This window comes from Carassius gibelio, chromosome B2, assembly GCF_023724105.1.
Source record: "Carassius gibelio isolate Cgi1373 ecotype wild population from Czech Republic chromosome B2, carGib1.2-hapl.c, whole genome shotgun sequence".
Classification (NCBI taxonomy): Eukaryota; Metazoa; Chordata; class Actinopteri; order Cypriniformes; family Cyprinidae; genus Carassius; species Carassius gibelio.
The window spans coordinates 22,399,157-22,416,856 of NC_068397.1; the positions used below are offsets into that span (position 1 = coordinate 22,399,157).

The 17,700-nt window shown below is 37.0% G+C and overlaps 1 protein-coding gene across 2 annotated transcripts; it reads left to right on the top strand.

The window, feature by feature from the left end:
• Positions 1–48: 48 nt before the first annotated feature.
• On the top strand, positions 49–17,303 carry LOC127951279 (serine/threonine-protein kinase PAK 2-like). Of its 2 annotated transcripts, XM_052549079.1 has the most exons (15): positions 55–428; positions 949–967; positions 8,393–8,619; positions 10,530–10,633; positions 10,874–11,018; positions 11,102–11,223; positions 11,341–11,473; positions 11,602–11,665; positions 11,799–11,847; positions 12,339–12,451; positions 12,579–12,696; positions 12,777–12,876; positions 12,959–13,155; positions 13,300–13,437; positions 16,215–17,303. In XM_052549079.1, the coding sequence occupies exons 3-15, from the start codon at positions 8,439–8,441 to the stop codon at positions 16,299–16,301; spliced, it is 1,551 nt and encodes a 516-aa protein (XP_052405039.1). In that variant the 5' UTR covers positions 55–428; positions 949–967; positions 8,393–8,438; the 3' UTR covers positions 16,302–17,303. The 2 variants fall into 2 exon arrangements, with proteins under 2 accessions (XP_052405040.1, XP_052405039.1); XM_052549080.1 differs by lacking the exon at positions 949–967 and having other exon boundaries at positions 49–428.
• The last annotated feature ends 397 nt before the right edge of the window (positions 17,304–17,700 follow it).

Below are 17,700 nucleotides of genomic sequence, written 5' to 3' on the forward strand. Positions count from 1 at the left end.
CAGATGTAGACTACATTTCCCGTCATGCAACAGAACCGTCAGCATTCATGGACGGAATCCCATTTGCAAACAGTTGCAGAAAACTTCTTATCACCCTTCGTTTTTCGCGCAGTTTAATCCTATTAATTAATTTTTTTCTGAATAATAGTTTAGATTAAACACTGTCCAACCTAAAAAGCTACGTTTAGTGAAACCTACGTTTAGTGTCCAAACACTGGGTTGGGTCGACAGTTCCGCTTCCCCTCCGCCATATCAGATAGATCCTGGGGTCCAAGAAGAAGTTAACTAAACAAAACTTACAAGCACGTCGACACGGCGTCGCAAGTCATAATAGCAAGGGAAATATTCTCATTACACTTGCAGCAAAACCAGTGTACGAGAGTGAAAAAGACGGAGGCAACACTTTGAAGAGATTTGCAGGAGTTCTGGTGAGTGAAAAATGCAGAATTTTCTCGGTCAACAGGGCGCAGATCTCTTGATGTTCAGAAAGGGTTGTGTATTGATTTATTACTGCGCTTTTTATTTTTATTGTAAATACTTGGACAGCCTTGTTTTGATAATGCAGAATTGTTTGCTATTTCGATTTGTTTTCTGGGTTGTTTTTTCTCCATAAGAAAATGAATCAGCTCAAGCAGATAATATTCAACAAACCCAAGGCAAAGAAAAAGCTTTTACATTACGCTTAATTTGTTTGTTTTTTATTAGTGTGTGTTAAAATGTACTTTTGTGAGAAACAAAACGTTTCTTTCATGTTTTTGCTGGTAGGTCTTGTGACAGTTGTTTTCTTTTCTTCTTGGAAAACAAATTATATATTTGGCATACATCACAATTTAGGTCACCACTCACCTTTTTATGAAAACAATAATAAATTATACAGTAAATAAATGGTGACTGACTCTGGATAGTTCTCACAGCATTCTGTCTAACATTTCATTTTGTGTTCCACAGAAGAAATGAAGTCATGAGGGTGAGTAAATGATGACAACATTTTCATTTCTTTGACAATAAGCAAGCATTTTTGGCAGTTAGATAGTTGTCTGCTTCTTTGCTGGACAAGCACATGCCTTCTTTCTCCAACAGCATGGAAGGAGGTAGACAGCTAGGCTTAGTTCAGGAAGCCTTGCTCAGTATTTCCTTTTATAGAAGCTGCAAATACAAAAAGCCCCTGTTCTGTCTTCCTGTAAACAGTTCCTCTACACAACCACACATCTTTAAAAGAAGGTGTGCTCTAATATCTTTGTTTTGGTTCAGTTGGTCAGATTAAGTCCAAGTGTGTGACCTATGAGGTTGTGGCTGGTAGGATCCGGAAATGCTTCTGTTATCTGTTCACCAATCAGAAGAGGAGGGGATGTGTGTAATAGGAAGTGGGAGCACTTTGCTGATGAACTTTTTTTTTTTCTTCACTGTCTCTCGAGTGGTTGCTTGAAGATTGTAATCAGCACTATTAGAAGTAACATAGCTCAAATATTTTAGACCAAAAATGTTTGAAAGATTCAGTCCACGGGACTCAGTGTATTATGCCTATTGGTTGAATGCTGATTGGTGTATAATGATGTTTTTTTTTTCATTAATATGGAGGTCCCACATTGCATGCATAGTCACTGGGCTGGCACCGTATGTTTACTTTTGGCCCACCAGCCTGTAACCGTGAAAAATAGATTCATGCTGGTTAGTTTAGGCCTGCCGTGGCTAGTGTCAAGAGGCTCAGGGGAGCAGACGGGAATGTCCAGAGTCCTGCTTCCCATGAGCTTTCTCTGGCATTTTCATCTCACTTCCCCTCTTCGTTCACACAAACTGAGAGGTGTGAAATGCTATTTCATGCATACTGAGTTTTTACACTGTTAAAGAGTTGGATTCCCATGCTAAACATGGACAAAGTTTCAAAAATTAAGTTGTACGTTTGAAGGAGTATTTCTGTTCCAAAAATACTCCTTCCGGTTTGTCACAAGTTTCGGAAAGTTTTTTTCGAGTATGGCTCTGAGTGACGTTAGATGGAGCGGAATTTCCTTATATGGGTCCTAAGGGCACTTCTGCCGGAAGAGCGCGCGCTCCCGTATAGCAGAGTACTGAGAGCACAAAACACATTCACTGATCCGAAAGAGAGCGTCGCGAAAAGTCACAAAAGAAGTGTGTTTTTGGTTGCCAGGGCAAGACAACCCTGCACAGATTACCAAAGAAAAAACAGCTTTAAGGGACCAGTGGATGGAGTTTATTTTTACAGTGCATCAACGGAGTTGTGCAAGTGTTTGTGTTTGTTTCCCTGCATTTCGAAGAGGCTTGTTTTACAAACAAGGCCCAGTTTGACGACGGATTTGCGTATCGTTTATTTCTTAAGGATAATGCAGTCCCAACGAAAAAGGGTCACGATCGTGTGTTGGAACCACAGGCGGTGAGTGAAACTGCTTCAAATATCTCTGTGTTGTTAACTTAGCTATCGGCGCGTAATCACATCAAGTAAACAACATGCGATGTTGTCATCAAACTGCACTTTCAGCATGTACACCTTAAAAAATGTAAAAAAAGACGACATAAAGTGGAACTTAGTCATTTTCCAAAACCTCTAAGCAAATCTATACAGTTTCAGTACATACCACATAGAGACGTTGTTGCTGATGCTGCTCATGTTAAATTTTAGCCTCTGGATCATAAATATACGCTGAATCTGACTGTTAGCCATGGTTTGTTTTACCTCACGGTAAAGTCACAGCTTCCAAACGCTTTCAACGCAAAAGCCTACTGGCGCTCGTGATTCTTTAGCTCCGCCCACACGTCACGCCTCCAGCCGGTCGTGTTTTTCCGGGAAAAATCGGTACAGACTATCTTTCTCTTATGAATATAATAAAACTAAAGACTTTTTGGAGTTATGAAGGATGCAGTACTACTCGATAGGTACTCAAGATTAACAGGATATTGAGTGAAAACGAGCATTTCACCCCCCCTTTAATATACATTCATGCACTTGGCAGTTCAAAATAAGATGAAGGACGAGGTAGTCAGGAAACCCTTTTTATTCTCTCTGTACAGTACACAAAATTAAAACAAAAAGTGCTGTTAAGCTCTCTGCCTCCACAGTTTCACTCACTCCACAGTTTTCCCTCTCTCCCCCAGGTCTGTGGGATGCTTATATCTCATCTCTCCGCCAATCACCAGAATTTTAGTCATGATTCACTGGGCCTCCTTATCAGCGCTCTAATGTTCTTGAGTTTTAATCTCGTCACTGCAGTGGCAAGTGAATAGCCAGTAGTTGTTGTCAAGCATAGATCAGGCTTCACTTAACAGTGTATCGTTTTATTTGCACATTTTAATTTAGCAAACACTTTTGTCAGCATACTGAATATATTCTCTCAGCTCTGTATAAGCATGAGCATTTCATTAAGATTTTTTATACGATGAAACGTAGGGATCCAAAGATTAACTGCTAGCCAGTTGAAAATCTATTCAAATATGTGACGATTCAAATCGGTTGAGATGCTGAACAAATCGCGATTGATTTAGTAGAAAACTAAAACTGAGGGGAACTTACTTTTTTTTTTAGAAAAGTTTAGATAGTATTTTTTCTTTTCATCTTGCCTCTGTATAATGCATATTAAAGTCTGCATGAAATTTAATTTGTTTACTTTACTAATGCACATTGCTAGTCGTAATGTAAACAATTAATCTGTGCACGTTAATCTGTTGAAAAAAAAATGGTTTGTGTTAATATTTAATCAGAATCTGAACATTTACTTCCGCTCTTGAATGGCGTTCCTTTCTGAGAGTGAATCTGCGTCTCATTCAGCTCTTCTGCTGTTTCATGCAGATATTTTTATGTATAGTTTCAACTGAAGTCAAAACATTCTGTTTTTGCTTCAAATCTACTTTAGATTAAAAACTGCTCATGTTGCATGTATGCAGCATCTTTGTTTGGATCATAATTAAAATGCAGTGGTTGGTTGCCACTAATTTTAAATGGAAAGAGCACAAAGCCTTATTTTTGTTTATATGAAGAGATTTATTTGATTTGTTATTTATTTGATTTGGGGCTTGTTTTAAATTTTCAGATTAGTTTTGTTACATTGTTACATTTATATAACTTTTTTTTAATCCAAAGCAAATTACAAATGAGAACAATAAAAGCAATCAAAACCAACAAAAGAACATTAATATAAAAGTGCTATATTAGTATATTATTATAGTGTTATATCTGTATAATAATTTCACAAAGAAATGTGCAGCATTTTGTCCAAGCAATAATAAAAGGACACAATTAATTTATAATTTGTCTTGAATCTCATTTTGTAAAATCAAAATCATGAATCAAATCATTAGTTGAGTGAATCGTTATAGCTCTAATGAAATGATAACGATACTTATCATGATCTAAGTTTCCTCGATAAAATTCTAATAAAAGTTTGATAAATGTTCAATATAATGTTTATGCACCAACAGCATAATGAAACAGCACTACTCATTTGAACCACGCAACACGGACCTTTTATCCACATGGGTCAAAGTTCAAATGGCAACTCTTTTAAACAGTGCTGTGAGATCCAGTGTGAAGCACTTGAATTCAGTGAAAAACACATGACTCGTTGATTAATTCTAATTTACACCCAGATAAAAGAGCACTGACAAACAGGAGAAACACTCCGTAACAATACAGTCAGAAGGCTTTTGATGTCAATGCTACTATGGAAGAAAAGCGATTAATTTGAATAAATATCAAACAGTCATAATTAAATTTTACCATATAAAAATTAGGTTATAAAGATTTAACATTTATTTTGATAAATTTTGAAATTGACTTTGAAAAATGTTATCATCATTTTTTGGCCATATTGCCCAGGCATACCATATAGTTATTTTCTTTTAAAGCAGGGTTCCTTACACCTGGTCTTGGAGGGCTGCTGCCCTGCAGAGTTTAACTCCATTTTTGGTCAGCCTTTGATTTTCTAGTGATCCTGAAGACCTTGATTAGTTTGCTCATATGTGTTTGGACTGGAGCTAAAATCTCCAGGGCCCTGGTTTGAGGAACCCTGTTTTAAATCCTAACATTACCAGCAAAGTATAAGACCCATGGCTGATTGACAGACGAATATGTGGTCCTCAGCAGGGCTCTAGAAATTACAATTGAAATGGTCACAAATATGCTAAAAAATTGTGACCACAATTCAGTTCTTAGTGAAAAAGATTCTTGGGACAGTTTAAAACGGATCTCAAGTCATTTCTGAAAAAGGCTCACACTTTATCAAATTATTCTGTAATGTATTTACAAAATAAGTAATTTGGCTAATTTAATTCTTAAATGTTTTCCTTGGAGTCCTAAATCACGTTATCCATGGCTTCACAGAAATAGTTGTGCAAACAGTAGCTTGAGGCTGTAAGATTCGTGATAGCACTAGACTAACAGTGGAACATTGTGAAACACTGGCTGTGATTGGAAAAAATTAATGAAATGGACCGTGCAGAAGTGTGTTTGGGCCTATAAAACACTGTGTGCTGACGGGAGCCACACCTCTCCAAATCACGGTCATTACGAGCAAGCAAGTTACAACTTGATGATCCCAAATAACATTCCTTAAGGAAAAATGTGATTTTTATTTTTAATCTGATATCTGGTAGTCTGTGTAGTGGTATTCAATACTGAATGAAAGCATGCTTTAAACAATAGTATATTTTCAGATCCTCTCTTATAGATTTGTGGGGGTGAAAGTGCTTTCTTATCAAGCTCTCAAAACACCTCCCATAACCCTGATTCATTCCTAGTGGTAGGATTATTGTGTAACGGTGGTGGTTCCTCAGAGCGAGAGTCAATGATGTGTAAAGGTATGTCCAGTCTAATGTCTCCTCCGCTGTAAAGCCTTATCTCTAGCCTGAGGGCTGGTACATCACTATAGCAATGCATAGCACAAAGGCATGACTGCACTTGCAGCTTTTTATCCTGCTGTGGAATGAAGTATGCCTGCATCAACACGCCTTTATCTCAGCTCTCCTCAGTGGAAGCACAGGGAGAAAGAGACTGTGGACACACCATAGCGAAGACCCTCAATGTCCCAGGAGTGTGGCAGATCTGGGCCAGGGACCTCCACTGGATCTTCCATCAGGGTTCTTCAGGGTGAGGTGGCATTAGTAGTGGTTCTGGCATCTTTTTGCTTCCTTTTTCCTTGATTCCTTTAGTGTTGGCTGTGTGCCTTTTCACAAGCTAATGTGAGGGGGTATGGTGGCTGGAAAAAGCTGTTTAAAGTGATTTTGCTTCAAAAGAAATGAATTGTATAAATTTGTACTGTTTGACTACTTAACGAAAGCAAAAACAAGTGTTTTTGTGTAGGTTTTTTTTCATTGGACTGCATGTGATACATATCGTAGTTTTATTTCTATTTCCTTACCAGACTAGCTTCTGAGAATGTTCTTGCAGCAAGTCCTCTGATCTTTAATCTGCCCATGTGTTTTTCTCTATATGGAAACAGGAACTGGCTCACAAGAGTTAGTCTAAGATCATGCAAGACTTGTGCAATAGTTAATCTTTTATTGATAGTTTCTCAACTCTTCAGAAATATCTTTGTTAAAGCTCAGGTAAAACATGACTTTCTTGTCTTTTTAAGGACATTTTTAAGTTTTTGTGGTGCACTAATTCTGGATTTATGTCTCTGTTATAGAAGTTAATTCATGTAGTGAAAGGTGCAATTCAACTAGGCTAAATATTAAGTTTTGCATCTCCTTTGCATCACATCTTTGTTGTTTCAATACAATGCACAATTGAACTGCTGTCAAACAGGAAGACAATGTGGTCACGTTGAGGTTGAGTTGCACATGATTTGCTAAATTGACATCACTAAGGTAAGACAGGATTTTTCCTTATTTGGCCATGTTGATGACAGGGGCGGAGATGGAGAGGATGCAGACAACTGCATGATGCCACTGATTTTTAACCAGATTTGATATTCCAATATTAAATAAAAAAAATGGAAAAATAACTTTTAGATGGAAGTTTGAAGCAGTATAAATGGGCTTCCACCTAACAATCAGTAAATAGTTTTTAGCCAAAACTGAAATAAAGTTTCGGTAATTGAACAACAAATGCTGTTGAGGACCTCACAATGCATCTCAGCTAAACTTGTTGCTATTATATCATAATTTTTGCCCATGGTGAAATGTGGACACATTGTTAAAATGTTTACCTGTTGTAGCTTATCTGCACTGTGTGTATTCAAAACATAATTGAAAAATCTTTTGGCCCTTCAAAACTGTCTTGGACAAAATTTAACAAAACTGCACATCTTTGTTACTGAAACGGTTCCATTACTAAGAGAATAATTTGCAGTTCCATTCAGATATACTTGTATAGCATTTTCATCTAAATATTGTTCCATTGCAGTTTTACAATAAAACATGACAGCTCTTAAAATACATAACAATAACAAACAAACAAAAATACTCTCAAATTTTCCCTAAACCCTTTTGTGGCTCCACTGAAGATCTAATTATCCTTGCATGTACCTGTTACAAAGAATATAATCCCATAGTCCATATTCCTATCCAAGAAAAATGTACAGAGAGGAAAAATATATGCATTTATACCATATATATGTCATTAAGAAATGAAAGTAAAAAAAAAAATTCCATGTGCCTTGTATTTTTATTTGTCTAGTTCCTGAAATATTTCACATGAGAAGAGGTCTTTTGTAGTTACTGCCTATAAAGAGTGCATCAGTTACGTATTCGGTTCTTTTTTGGTTAAAATGCTATCATAGCCACTAGAAAGAAAAGGTAGCAAAGCTACGTCACAGCAATCTTTAGCAAGACATCCTGTTGTGCAGTCTGGCCTGAACACCTCAGCACTTTCAGTTAAGTTGATGACCTTCTAGAACTGTTACTCTCAGAGGACTGCATTGCTAAGCTAAGTGACAGCTCTCTGTGTTACAGATAGACAGTGAATACTCCAAAATGTATCAGTTGCTTTTGCACAGGGGAGGACATTGTTGGCGTATTTTAAAGAAGAATTGGCAGCTAGCAGAACATGAGACAGAGTCTCTCTGTCTATGCTGAGTTGTTGACTGGTTGTTTTGTAGCACAGTAGCAAGTGGTTAGTAAGTTTTGCACCGTTTTAACAGACTTTTGGTGTGGATGTTGTGGTGGTTGGAAAGATTTCATAAAAGGTCTGTACAATAAAATTCTGAAATTGCTCCTCTGAGATTTTACTGAAATAGTTACATGGTTTTTATAGTAGTTTCAAAACAAAGTTTTACTGGATGAATAACCTTGTTTATTTTGCTTGCATTCTTCTAGGGGTGGATCTGATATGCCTTAAAATGGCCTGTTATCTGTCATTCTCGTCATTTGTTTTATCTTAATTTGCTTTAGTGCAGCAATTCATTATCAGCTATGTTGTTTGTTTCTCTGCCACCCTCTGCAGGTTGATCTCTGAAACCCTATTACCCTTCTGAGTGTGTTTCCCTGTCATGTCTGACAACGGAGAGCTGGAGGACAAACCCCCTGCCCCACCAGTCAGAATGAGCAGCAACTTCGGCATCAAGGACAGTATGTCAACAAACCCCAGTTCTAAACCCCTGCCCTCCGTCCCAGAGGAGAAGAGGGACAAACCACGCAACAAGATCATATCCATCTTCTCAGCAGAGAAAGGTAAGACCAGAGGACCCAGGGTGCATTCAAATCATTATTTTGTGTCAACACAAAACGGCAATTGTGTTGAATACCACAGAAAATTCGGATTTTCTTTTAAGTTGGCATGATATAAAAATTGACAAGTCTTATTTTTTAATGGAATACTGTAGTTTTGATTATAAATAACTTATCCGTGCACTTCATAATTTTTTTCCGGTCACATGTGATGGCACGAGGGCGTGGCTATTGGTGTCTCTCCCTGCCTCTTCAAAAACCTGTCATTTCAGAAATTAGCAATTGGCAGTATGGTGGTTAGGTGCATTTTTTTACCGTATTTTTCAGACTATAAGTGGTCGCATCAGTCCAAAAATATGCCATGACGAGGAAAAAAAACATATATAAGTCGCACTGGACTATAAGTCACATTTATTTAGAACCAAGAACCAAGAAAAAACATTACCGTCTACAGCTGCGAGAGAGAGCTCTCTGCTGCTCAGTGCTATTGTAGCCTACCCCTGAAAACATTAAAGGGTTAGTTCACCCAATAAGCAAAATTATGTCATTAATAACTCACCCTCATGTCGTTCCAAATCCGTGAGACCTCCGTTCATATTCGGAACACAGTTTAAGATATTTTATATTTTTTCTCTCAGTCTCTCCATTGAAACTGTGTGTACGGTATACTGTCCATGTTCAGAAAGGTAAGAAAAACATCATCAAAGTAGTCCATGTGACATCAGAGGGTCAGTTAGAATTTTTTGAAGCATCAAAAATACTTTTTGTTCCAAAATAGCAAAAACTATTACTTTAAGCATTCTTCTCTTCCGATCCTTTGTGAGATTTCAAAACACTGAAGTGTAGTGATATCCAGTTCGCGAACGAATCATTCGATGTAACCGGATCTTCTTCAACCAGTTCACCGAATCAAACTGAATCGTTTTAAACGGTTCGCATAAGCATTAATCCACAAATTACTTAAGCTGTTAACTTTTTTTTAATGTGACTGACACTCCCTCTTGAGTTAAAACAAACCAATATCCCGGAGTAATTCATTTACTCAAACAGTACACTGACTGAACTGCTGTGAAGAGAGGACTGAAGATGAACACCAAGACAAGCCATATAACGAACAAAAGATTGACCCGTTCTCGAATAACCTCTGTTTTACTCCAGTCCCTCACAAGTTTCTCACTCACTCCAAACTTTCTTTCTGCTGCTCGCTTACCGTTTTCGGCTGCATATTTTACTACCTGCAGTTTGTAATCTGCAGAATAGGATTTTCTCTTGGGGGGGCATTTTGTTTGCATTCAGTCTTTCTCAGTTGTCTTTAAGTTAATATTTCAGTTAACAATTTTCAGTTGTTTTCAGTTAATGTTTTCAGGGGTAGGCTACAGAAGCATTGAGCAGCATAGATCGCCCTCTCATGGTTGTAGACGGTAATGTTTTCTCTTGGTTCATTATTTCTTTTGGTTCATGTCAAATTAATTTTGATAAGTCACACCGGAGTCGCAGGACCAGCCAAACTATGAAAAGAAGTGCGACTTGTAGTCCGGAAAATACTAAAAATATAAAAAAGCTTTTTTCTCCTCTTTCACCTTGAATGAAACTGTAATATATAAGATTTGATGTTCAGTTTAAATTGTGTTTTTTCAACATTTGACTTTTCCTGTGTTCTTTCATTGTTTATGACTTACTATAACCCAGATTTCTGCTACAAATACCACAAATGGTGACAATAAAGCTCAACTTGAATTGAACTCAGCGCATTCCTTTAACTGACCCTTCTATAGTATGCTGTAATTGATCACATTTTTGGACACAGATGCTCATCTCAGACTTGGGATCATTGGTTGTAAAATTGTCCACTGGAATCTGTCATTTTGCCAGTGACCAGAAGCATGTAACCACAATCCTTCTTTCTGTTGAAGGAAGAAAAAAAGACAAGGATAAGGAGCGTCCAGAGATTTCAAATCCTTCTGACTTCGAGCACACCATACACGTGGGCTTCGATTCGGTCACGGGGGAGTTCACTGTGAGTCAGACATACTTTCCTACTTTCCTCTGGTGCAGTTTACCCATGCTGCCCCTGATCTGTCCTAATCCATCAGATGCTAGAAAGAATTGCCAATTCAATTGCCTAGATTGATTTCTGTGACCATTTGTCTCCCATCTGTCTTAGTGCACTGATTTAATTTACTGAAGTTTAATTAATCAAATTATCAGATGGGCCCTAACTTACTTTCTTATTTTCATTCCCGTTTCTGTGTCTCAGGGAATGCCAGAGCAGTGGGCTCGGCTGCTGCAGACCTCCAACATCACGAAATCTGAGCAGAAGAAAAACCCTCAGGCTGTACTGGATGTGCTCAAATTCTACGACTCCACTGGCAACAGCAGGCAGAAATACCTCAGTTTTACAGGTAAATGGGTACATATACATACCACAACTCCAACTGTAGTTGAAGTCATCCTCTAATGTCTATGTTCCTCCTCTTGATTTCAGAAAAAGATGCACCACCAGCAAAAAAAGGCTCAGAGCAATCACCAGTCAAGGATCCTGATGATGATGACGATGATGAAGCCCCGCCCCCTGTTGTAGCACCACGTCCACAGCATACCATATCTGTGAGTGAAGATTTCTTTTCACATTTATCATGTCAAATAGGTATATTACGTTTTCTTTTTTTCCATACTGGTTCTTGAGTGAACACCATATTGTTGGTGTCTTTGTTGTCTGGATAGGTATACACTCGTTCAGTCATCGATCCTATTCCGGCACCTGCTGCCGTTGCAGACACAGATGGTTGCAAAGCTGCAGATAAACAGAAGAAGGGCAAGGGCAAGATGACAGATGAGGAGATTATGGAGAAACTTAGTAAGTCTTTGGTGGTTACTAAACATTATAGATGCTCACTGTAGCAATACTGTTATTATATGCACTGCAACATGTGAAAGTGATTCTGTATGACCAGATCCTAACTGTGTTGTTGTGACTAATCTCAGGAACTATCGTCAGTATTGGAGACCCCAAGAAAAAATACACAAGATACGAAAAAATTGGACAAGGGTAAATATATTCTATGATTCTTGTTTATTTTTTTCAATATGTCAGTCTTTATCACAAAAACAGTTAGCCAGTAAACTGAATTTATATTAACTATAATCTAAGATTGCTTCAATTAAATGTTGTCTCTTTACAGTGCTTCTGGTACGGTGTATACAGCCATTGACGTTGCTACTGGCCAAGAGGTATTTTCTTTATTCAGTTCTTAATCTAGTTTTAATTCATGTTTCCTGAGAAAAGTCTTTGAATAAAACTGTAATTTACATATGGGTCTAAGACGATCGCTTGATGCACACTACTGTTAACGTAATAAAAAATTATTATAAAGACATTCATAGTTTTTTTTTTTTTTTTTTTTAATTCACATTTCTACATTTAAAAAGGAATATTTCTTGAACACCATATCAGCAAATCATGTGACACATTTTAAAATGTATAAAAACTGAATTTTAAATTGCAGGAAAATTTCATGATATTACTATTTTGCTGTATTTTTGATCAAATAAATTCTGAGTATAAGAGACTTCTTTAAAAAAAATATTAGAGACCCCAAATTTTTAATTACATTAACTTGACATTAAATGGACTTCCATACTATAATTGTTTGAGTTTTATTTTGTGCTTTTATAGTTAGTTGTCATAGGTTAAGCTAACTGACAGTTATGTGTTTCTGTAGGTAGCTATCAAGCAGATTAACCTACAGAAGCAGCCCAAGAAGGAGCTGATCATCAATGAGATCCTGGTGATGAAGGAGCTGAAGAACCCAAACATCGTCAACTATGTAGACAGGTAGTTACATCCCTTAACGCTATTTAAACTTGATTATTTTGTGCATTGTATCTCATAATATATTTTCAGCCATCTACTGTAACATCTACATTCTGTTTTTTTTCTTGGGTTTTTTTTGTATGTGCAGCTTCTTGGTAGGAGATGAGCTCTTTGTGGTAATGGAGTATCTCGCTGGAGGCTCTCTGACTGATGTGGTTACAGAAACATGTATGGATGAGGCACAAATCGCTGCTGTCTGCCGAGAGGTACAGTATTACTGGCATAGTAGGTGTGAGCTCAAAGCCGTTTGTTTTTCCCATCACCACATTGACTCTTTCCTCTACAGTGTTTACAAGCTCTTGAGTTCCTGCATGCAAACCAGGTCATTCATCGAGACATCAAAAGTGACAATGTTCTATTAGGGATGGATGGATCTGTCAAACTAAGTGAGTCCATGATCCCACTGTCAAGTTCTGGATTTATTATATCAGAACAGTCTGAATGAATTGTTTGCTCTTATCTTTTCAGCTGATTTTGGGTTCTGTGCTCAAATCACACCTGAGCAAAGTAAGAGAAGCACCATGGTAGGAACACCCTACTGGATGGCCCCTGAAGTGGTCACACGTAAAGCCTACGGGCCCAAAGTGGACATATGGTCCCTGGGTATCATGGCCATTGAGATGGTAGAGGGCGAACCTCCTTATCTCAATGAGAATCCTCTGAGGGTGAGCCTTTCCTGTCTTATACGTTTATTACTTTGTCACTGATTCATTTGATAAGTCTTTTTGTAATTAATGACGGTGGTTTAAGTGATCTGTTTAACTTTAAAGAAAAGATTTATGGCATTAATGCTTAATGTTCATCTCCAGGCGCTGTACCTCATCGCTACTAATGGCACCCCAGAGCTCCAGAACCCAGAGAAACTGTCACCCATTTTTAGAGACTTCCTAAACCGCTGCCTCGAGATGGATGTGGAGAAGAGAGGTGGAGGAAAAGAACTCTTGCAGGTAAGGGGCAAAACTGAATCCCAAAAATGCAATGACAAATTAGTTTTGTCAGTTAATAACTCTGTGTGAACATTATTGTGGTTATTGTGTTCCTCACAGTTTGTGAGGAAATTAGCTATGGCTTTGTCAGGGGATGAAAAGGGAATAATTAATAAAATTGAATTTCTAATTACAATAAATAAATAGGGCTACAAGATTAATCAAAATAAAATGGTAATGCCTATTTAGATGAGTGCATTTGGGATTGCAATGGGCACTAGGTTCTCTTTATTTACATTCACATAATTTCCAACATTTTTGTGGATAAATGTTTACAGCATTTCAACAGTATTCTGCCAAAATCTTGAGGTTTGAAATGTTCTATGTGTGACGCTTTGACATTTGAAAAATGAAGAATTTTATACACAACCCTTATTAGTAGTTGCAGCTTGTAGTGTAAAATTTCAAATTGTCAATTTAATTAATTAAATTTGTTTTTTTTTACTTTGAAGTAAAGTTTGAAGTACAGGTAAATTACCTTTGCCTTAATGTTTGTAGTTAAAATGAATAATAATGAATATTTCATTAAAATAATAATTTACATTCATTTAAAAAAGACACTAAAAAGAAAAATGAATTTTGTTTATTTGCCAGTATTGTGACTATCAACCATCACTAGAGAACCATGAATATATGAATGTGTTTTTAGTTTTTTGTAATATTAATGGGGTCATATGTTGCTTTTGTAAAGATCATTTTGTGTATTTTGAGTAACGGATTGTTGAAATGATTTAATGTTCAAAAAACACATTATTTTTCAAATACTGTAAATTATTGTAGGTCCTCTATGCCCCGCCTCTCTCAAACGCATAGTTTTCTACAAAGTCCCTCCTTCTGACTGCTCTGATAGGCCAACTGACCCAGTGCATTGTGATTGGCCGAACACTGCAAGCACTCGTCGGAAATGTAATGGCCATTTCCATAATTGTGAGCTTCATCTTTCTAAATAAATGTAAAGACAGTTGCAGCGTTGCAGCATCTTAACTTTTATTTAGAATATCTCTTTGGATTAAAGACTTTAGTCTTTGCACCTTTACAGATCTTCTACAGTAATAAGTAGAAGTAATAAGTAACTTGTAATGAGTAATAACAGTAATAAGTAACTTATGTAATAAGAGCTTGTAACACTCCAAAAATATAGGAAAAACTGAAATCGCATCATATGACCCCTTTAACTTAAATTTTTTGGAGGTACTTAAAGGGATAGTTCCCCCAAAAATCAAAATTATGTCATTAATGACTCCCCCTCATGTAGTTCCAAACCCGTGAGACCGTTCATCTTCAGAACACAGTTTAAGATATTTTAGATTTAGTCCCAGAGCTTTTAGTCCCTCCATTATACCGCTGTGTGAACGGTATACTGTCCATGTCCAGAAAGGTATGAAAAACATCATCAAAGTAGTCCATGGACATCAGAGGGTCAGTTAGAATTTGTTGAAGCATCGAAAATACATTTTGGTCCAAAAATAGCAAAAACTACGACTTTATTCATCATTGTCTTCTCTTCCGTGTCTGTTGTGAGAGAGTTCAAAACAAAGCAGTTTGTCATATCCGGTTCGCGAACGAATCATTCGATGTAACCGGATCTTTTTGAACCAGTTCACCAAATCGAACTGAATCATTTTAAACGCTTCGCGTCTCCAATACGCATTAATCCACAAATGACTTAAGCTGTTAACTTTTTTAAATGTTCACGAGTCAAGAACCGGTTGCATCGGTTTTCGGATCACCAGTAGTTCTTTAGGACAGTTCGATTCAATAAACCGGTTGAAGAAAATGTTTCCTTGGTTCTTTTTCGCTCAACGTAATGGTGTCATTGGTGATGATTGCCCTTGATTCAAGCATTCGGTTTACCGCGCTCATAACATTAACACAGAATCAGTTCAGAATCAATCATCAAAAGAACCAGTTCTGTTCAGATGCTCTGTGTGTCAGTCTGCTTCACTCTGAATCACACATGCGCAGTTTCATCAGTTCTCGAATCGGACACGTCTGACAGAAATGGTTCTTTACTTGTGAATGAGTCATTATCTGGCTCGGCTCAGTGTTCATCTTCAGTTCTCTCTTCACAGTGTACTTCTCAGTGTACTGTTTGAGTAAATGAATTACTCCGGGATATTGGTTTGTTTTAACTCAGAGGGAGTTTCAGCCACATTAAAAAAGTTAACAGCTTAAGTCATTTGTGGATTATTGCGTATTGGAGACGCGAACCATCTAAAATGAATCATGAATGAATGAATCGAATGATTAGTTCGTGAACCGGATATGACAAACTGCTCTGTTTTGAACTCTCTCTCACAACAGACATGGAAGAGAAGACAATGCTAAATAAAGTCGTTGTTCGTGTGTTTTCGATGCTTCAAAAAATTCTAACTGACCCTCTGATGTCACATGGACTACTTTGATGATGTTTTTCTTAACTTTCTGGACATGGACAGTATACCGTACACACAGTTTCAATGGAGGGACTAAGAGCTCTCAGACTAAATCTAAAATATCTTAAACAGTGTTCCAAAGATAAACGGAGGTCTCACAGGTTTGGAACGACATGAGGGTGATTTATCAATAACATAATTATGATTTTTTTTTTTGATGAACTAACCCTTTAAAGTAAATATTTTACATCTAAGGGTTTTTGCTGAACAAAAAGGTTTGGGAACCTCTGTAATAGACTGTCGAGGTTTTAATGACTAGGTAATTTTCTGTAAAATGTGCTAATGACCCTGTGTCTCTTGCAGCATCCCTTCTTGAAGCTGGCGAAGCCTCTTTCCAGCCTCACTCCCCTTATACTTGCTGCCAAGGAGGCAATGAAGAGTAACCGCTAGCCATTTGTCACTATGTGCCAGTTGCCAAATTCCTTCACATGACCGATTCCTGTGAGAACCTCCATAACTCCAGCAGAGTCTTCCTTCTAGTCCCGGAAAGGACCTTTGCTATTCAGCCATGAGGACCCTAGTCATCTCCACCTGGGCGACTAACTTGCACAATCACCATGTTTTGCCTCCTCACACCAAACTCTCCTTTAATATGCCTTAAAAAGGCTACAAAGCCAGAGGAGCCACTGACTGTAGATCTCTCTTGTTTTCTACTGATGTCTCTCATTGTATTTGTTTAATGTACGCTGTTCAGACACCATTGCATCGGTCAGTGTGTACCTGAACATTTCATGCATTTCTGTCAAAATTCTCTTGTATTTTGAGTATTGTTCAACTCTGCCCTAACAAAAAAACTTTCTCCCCTTTTTTACATTCCAGAGAAGTATTATAATACTTGAAATGTCCCATCCTCTCTTAATGACCTGTTACTTGTGCCTACTACCTATTTGCCTTCACCTGTCTCAACAAAATGGAACAATTTTGCTGTATGAAATTAAATGAACCATTCCTGTTTTTACATTTTTATTGCAAAACCTTAAGTTTATTAAATTGTTGTGTATATTATGTATTCTGGTTATAATGCCGAAATGGGGAAGAAAAAAAAACAGAAATCAGGACATTTTTACATGTTTTGTATTTATGTGTATGTATGCAATATTTTATATTTTAACTAACATTCTGACAGAATACCAGACCTTAATGGATCTCCAAAGGTTGTCATAGAAATTAATAATTTGGTATATTCTTTGCATGTTAAATCTAACTTGTTTTAAACATTACAATTCAATGAGAAACATTTTCAGACATTCCAGAAAAGTAAATACACTTTGTCTGTTTTCTGCTCGTTTCCTTCGAGATACAAAGTTTTTGTTAATGATGAAACCATCTTAAAAATATGCTTTGTAAATTATTATTAAAACAGACTTGGAGCAAACATGGTTGAACCAATAACATTGCCCTTTTTTCATTTCTTGAGCTTGCATCATTCTGTTATGACTCTTAAATGACATAGTTGACTACAGTACTTGATGAAATCTAAATGAAATTCACATTAATATCACTGTGAATTCTATTTGGTCAGACTGTAGTGTTTAATAATCTCTATAATTGAAAAGGATGTCTCTTCATTCTTTTTCTATTTTTTTATTTATTTTTTATCATAAGGTATAATTAAGACACTTCTTTATTTTTGATGAAGCTGTGATGTCTGACGAATAGCCTGAGCATGTGAAATGATTTCCTCTAAAAATACAGTTTTTAGTTTACAGGTAGCAAAGAAGAATAGCAATAAATTAAATGACTCGAGAAGTTGCAAAACCAAATTTTAGAGGCCTCGCTCACACTTCCT

Excerpts from the sequence above, each read along its gene's own strand:
- LOC127951279 (XM_052549080.1), top strand. The coding sequence starts at position 8,439 with ATGTCTGACAACGGAGAGCTGGAGGACAAACCCCCTGCCCCACCAGTC. Across the intron at positions 11,224-11,340 it reads GTCCACAGCATACCATATCT|GTATACACTCGTTCAGTCAT; the intron begins GTGAGTGAAGAT and ends TTGTCTGGATAG. Across the intron at positions 11,848-12,338 it reads ACGTTGCTACTGGCCAAGAG|GTAGCTATCAAGCAGATTAA; the intron begins GTATTTTCTTTA and ends GTGTTTCTGTAG.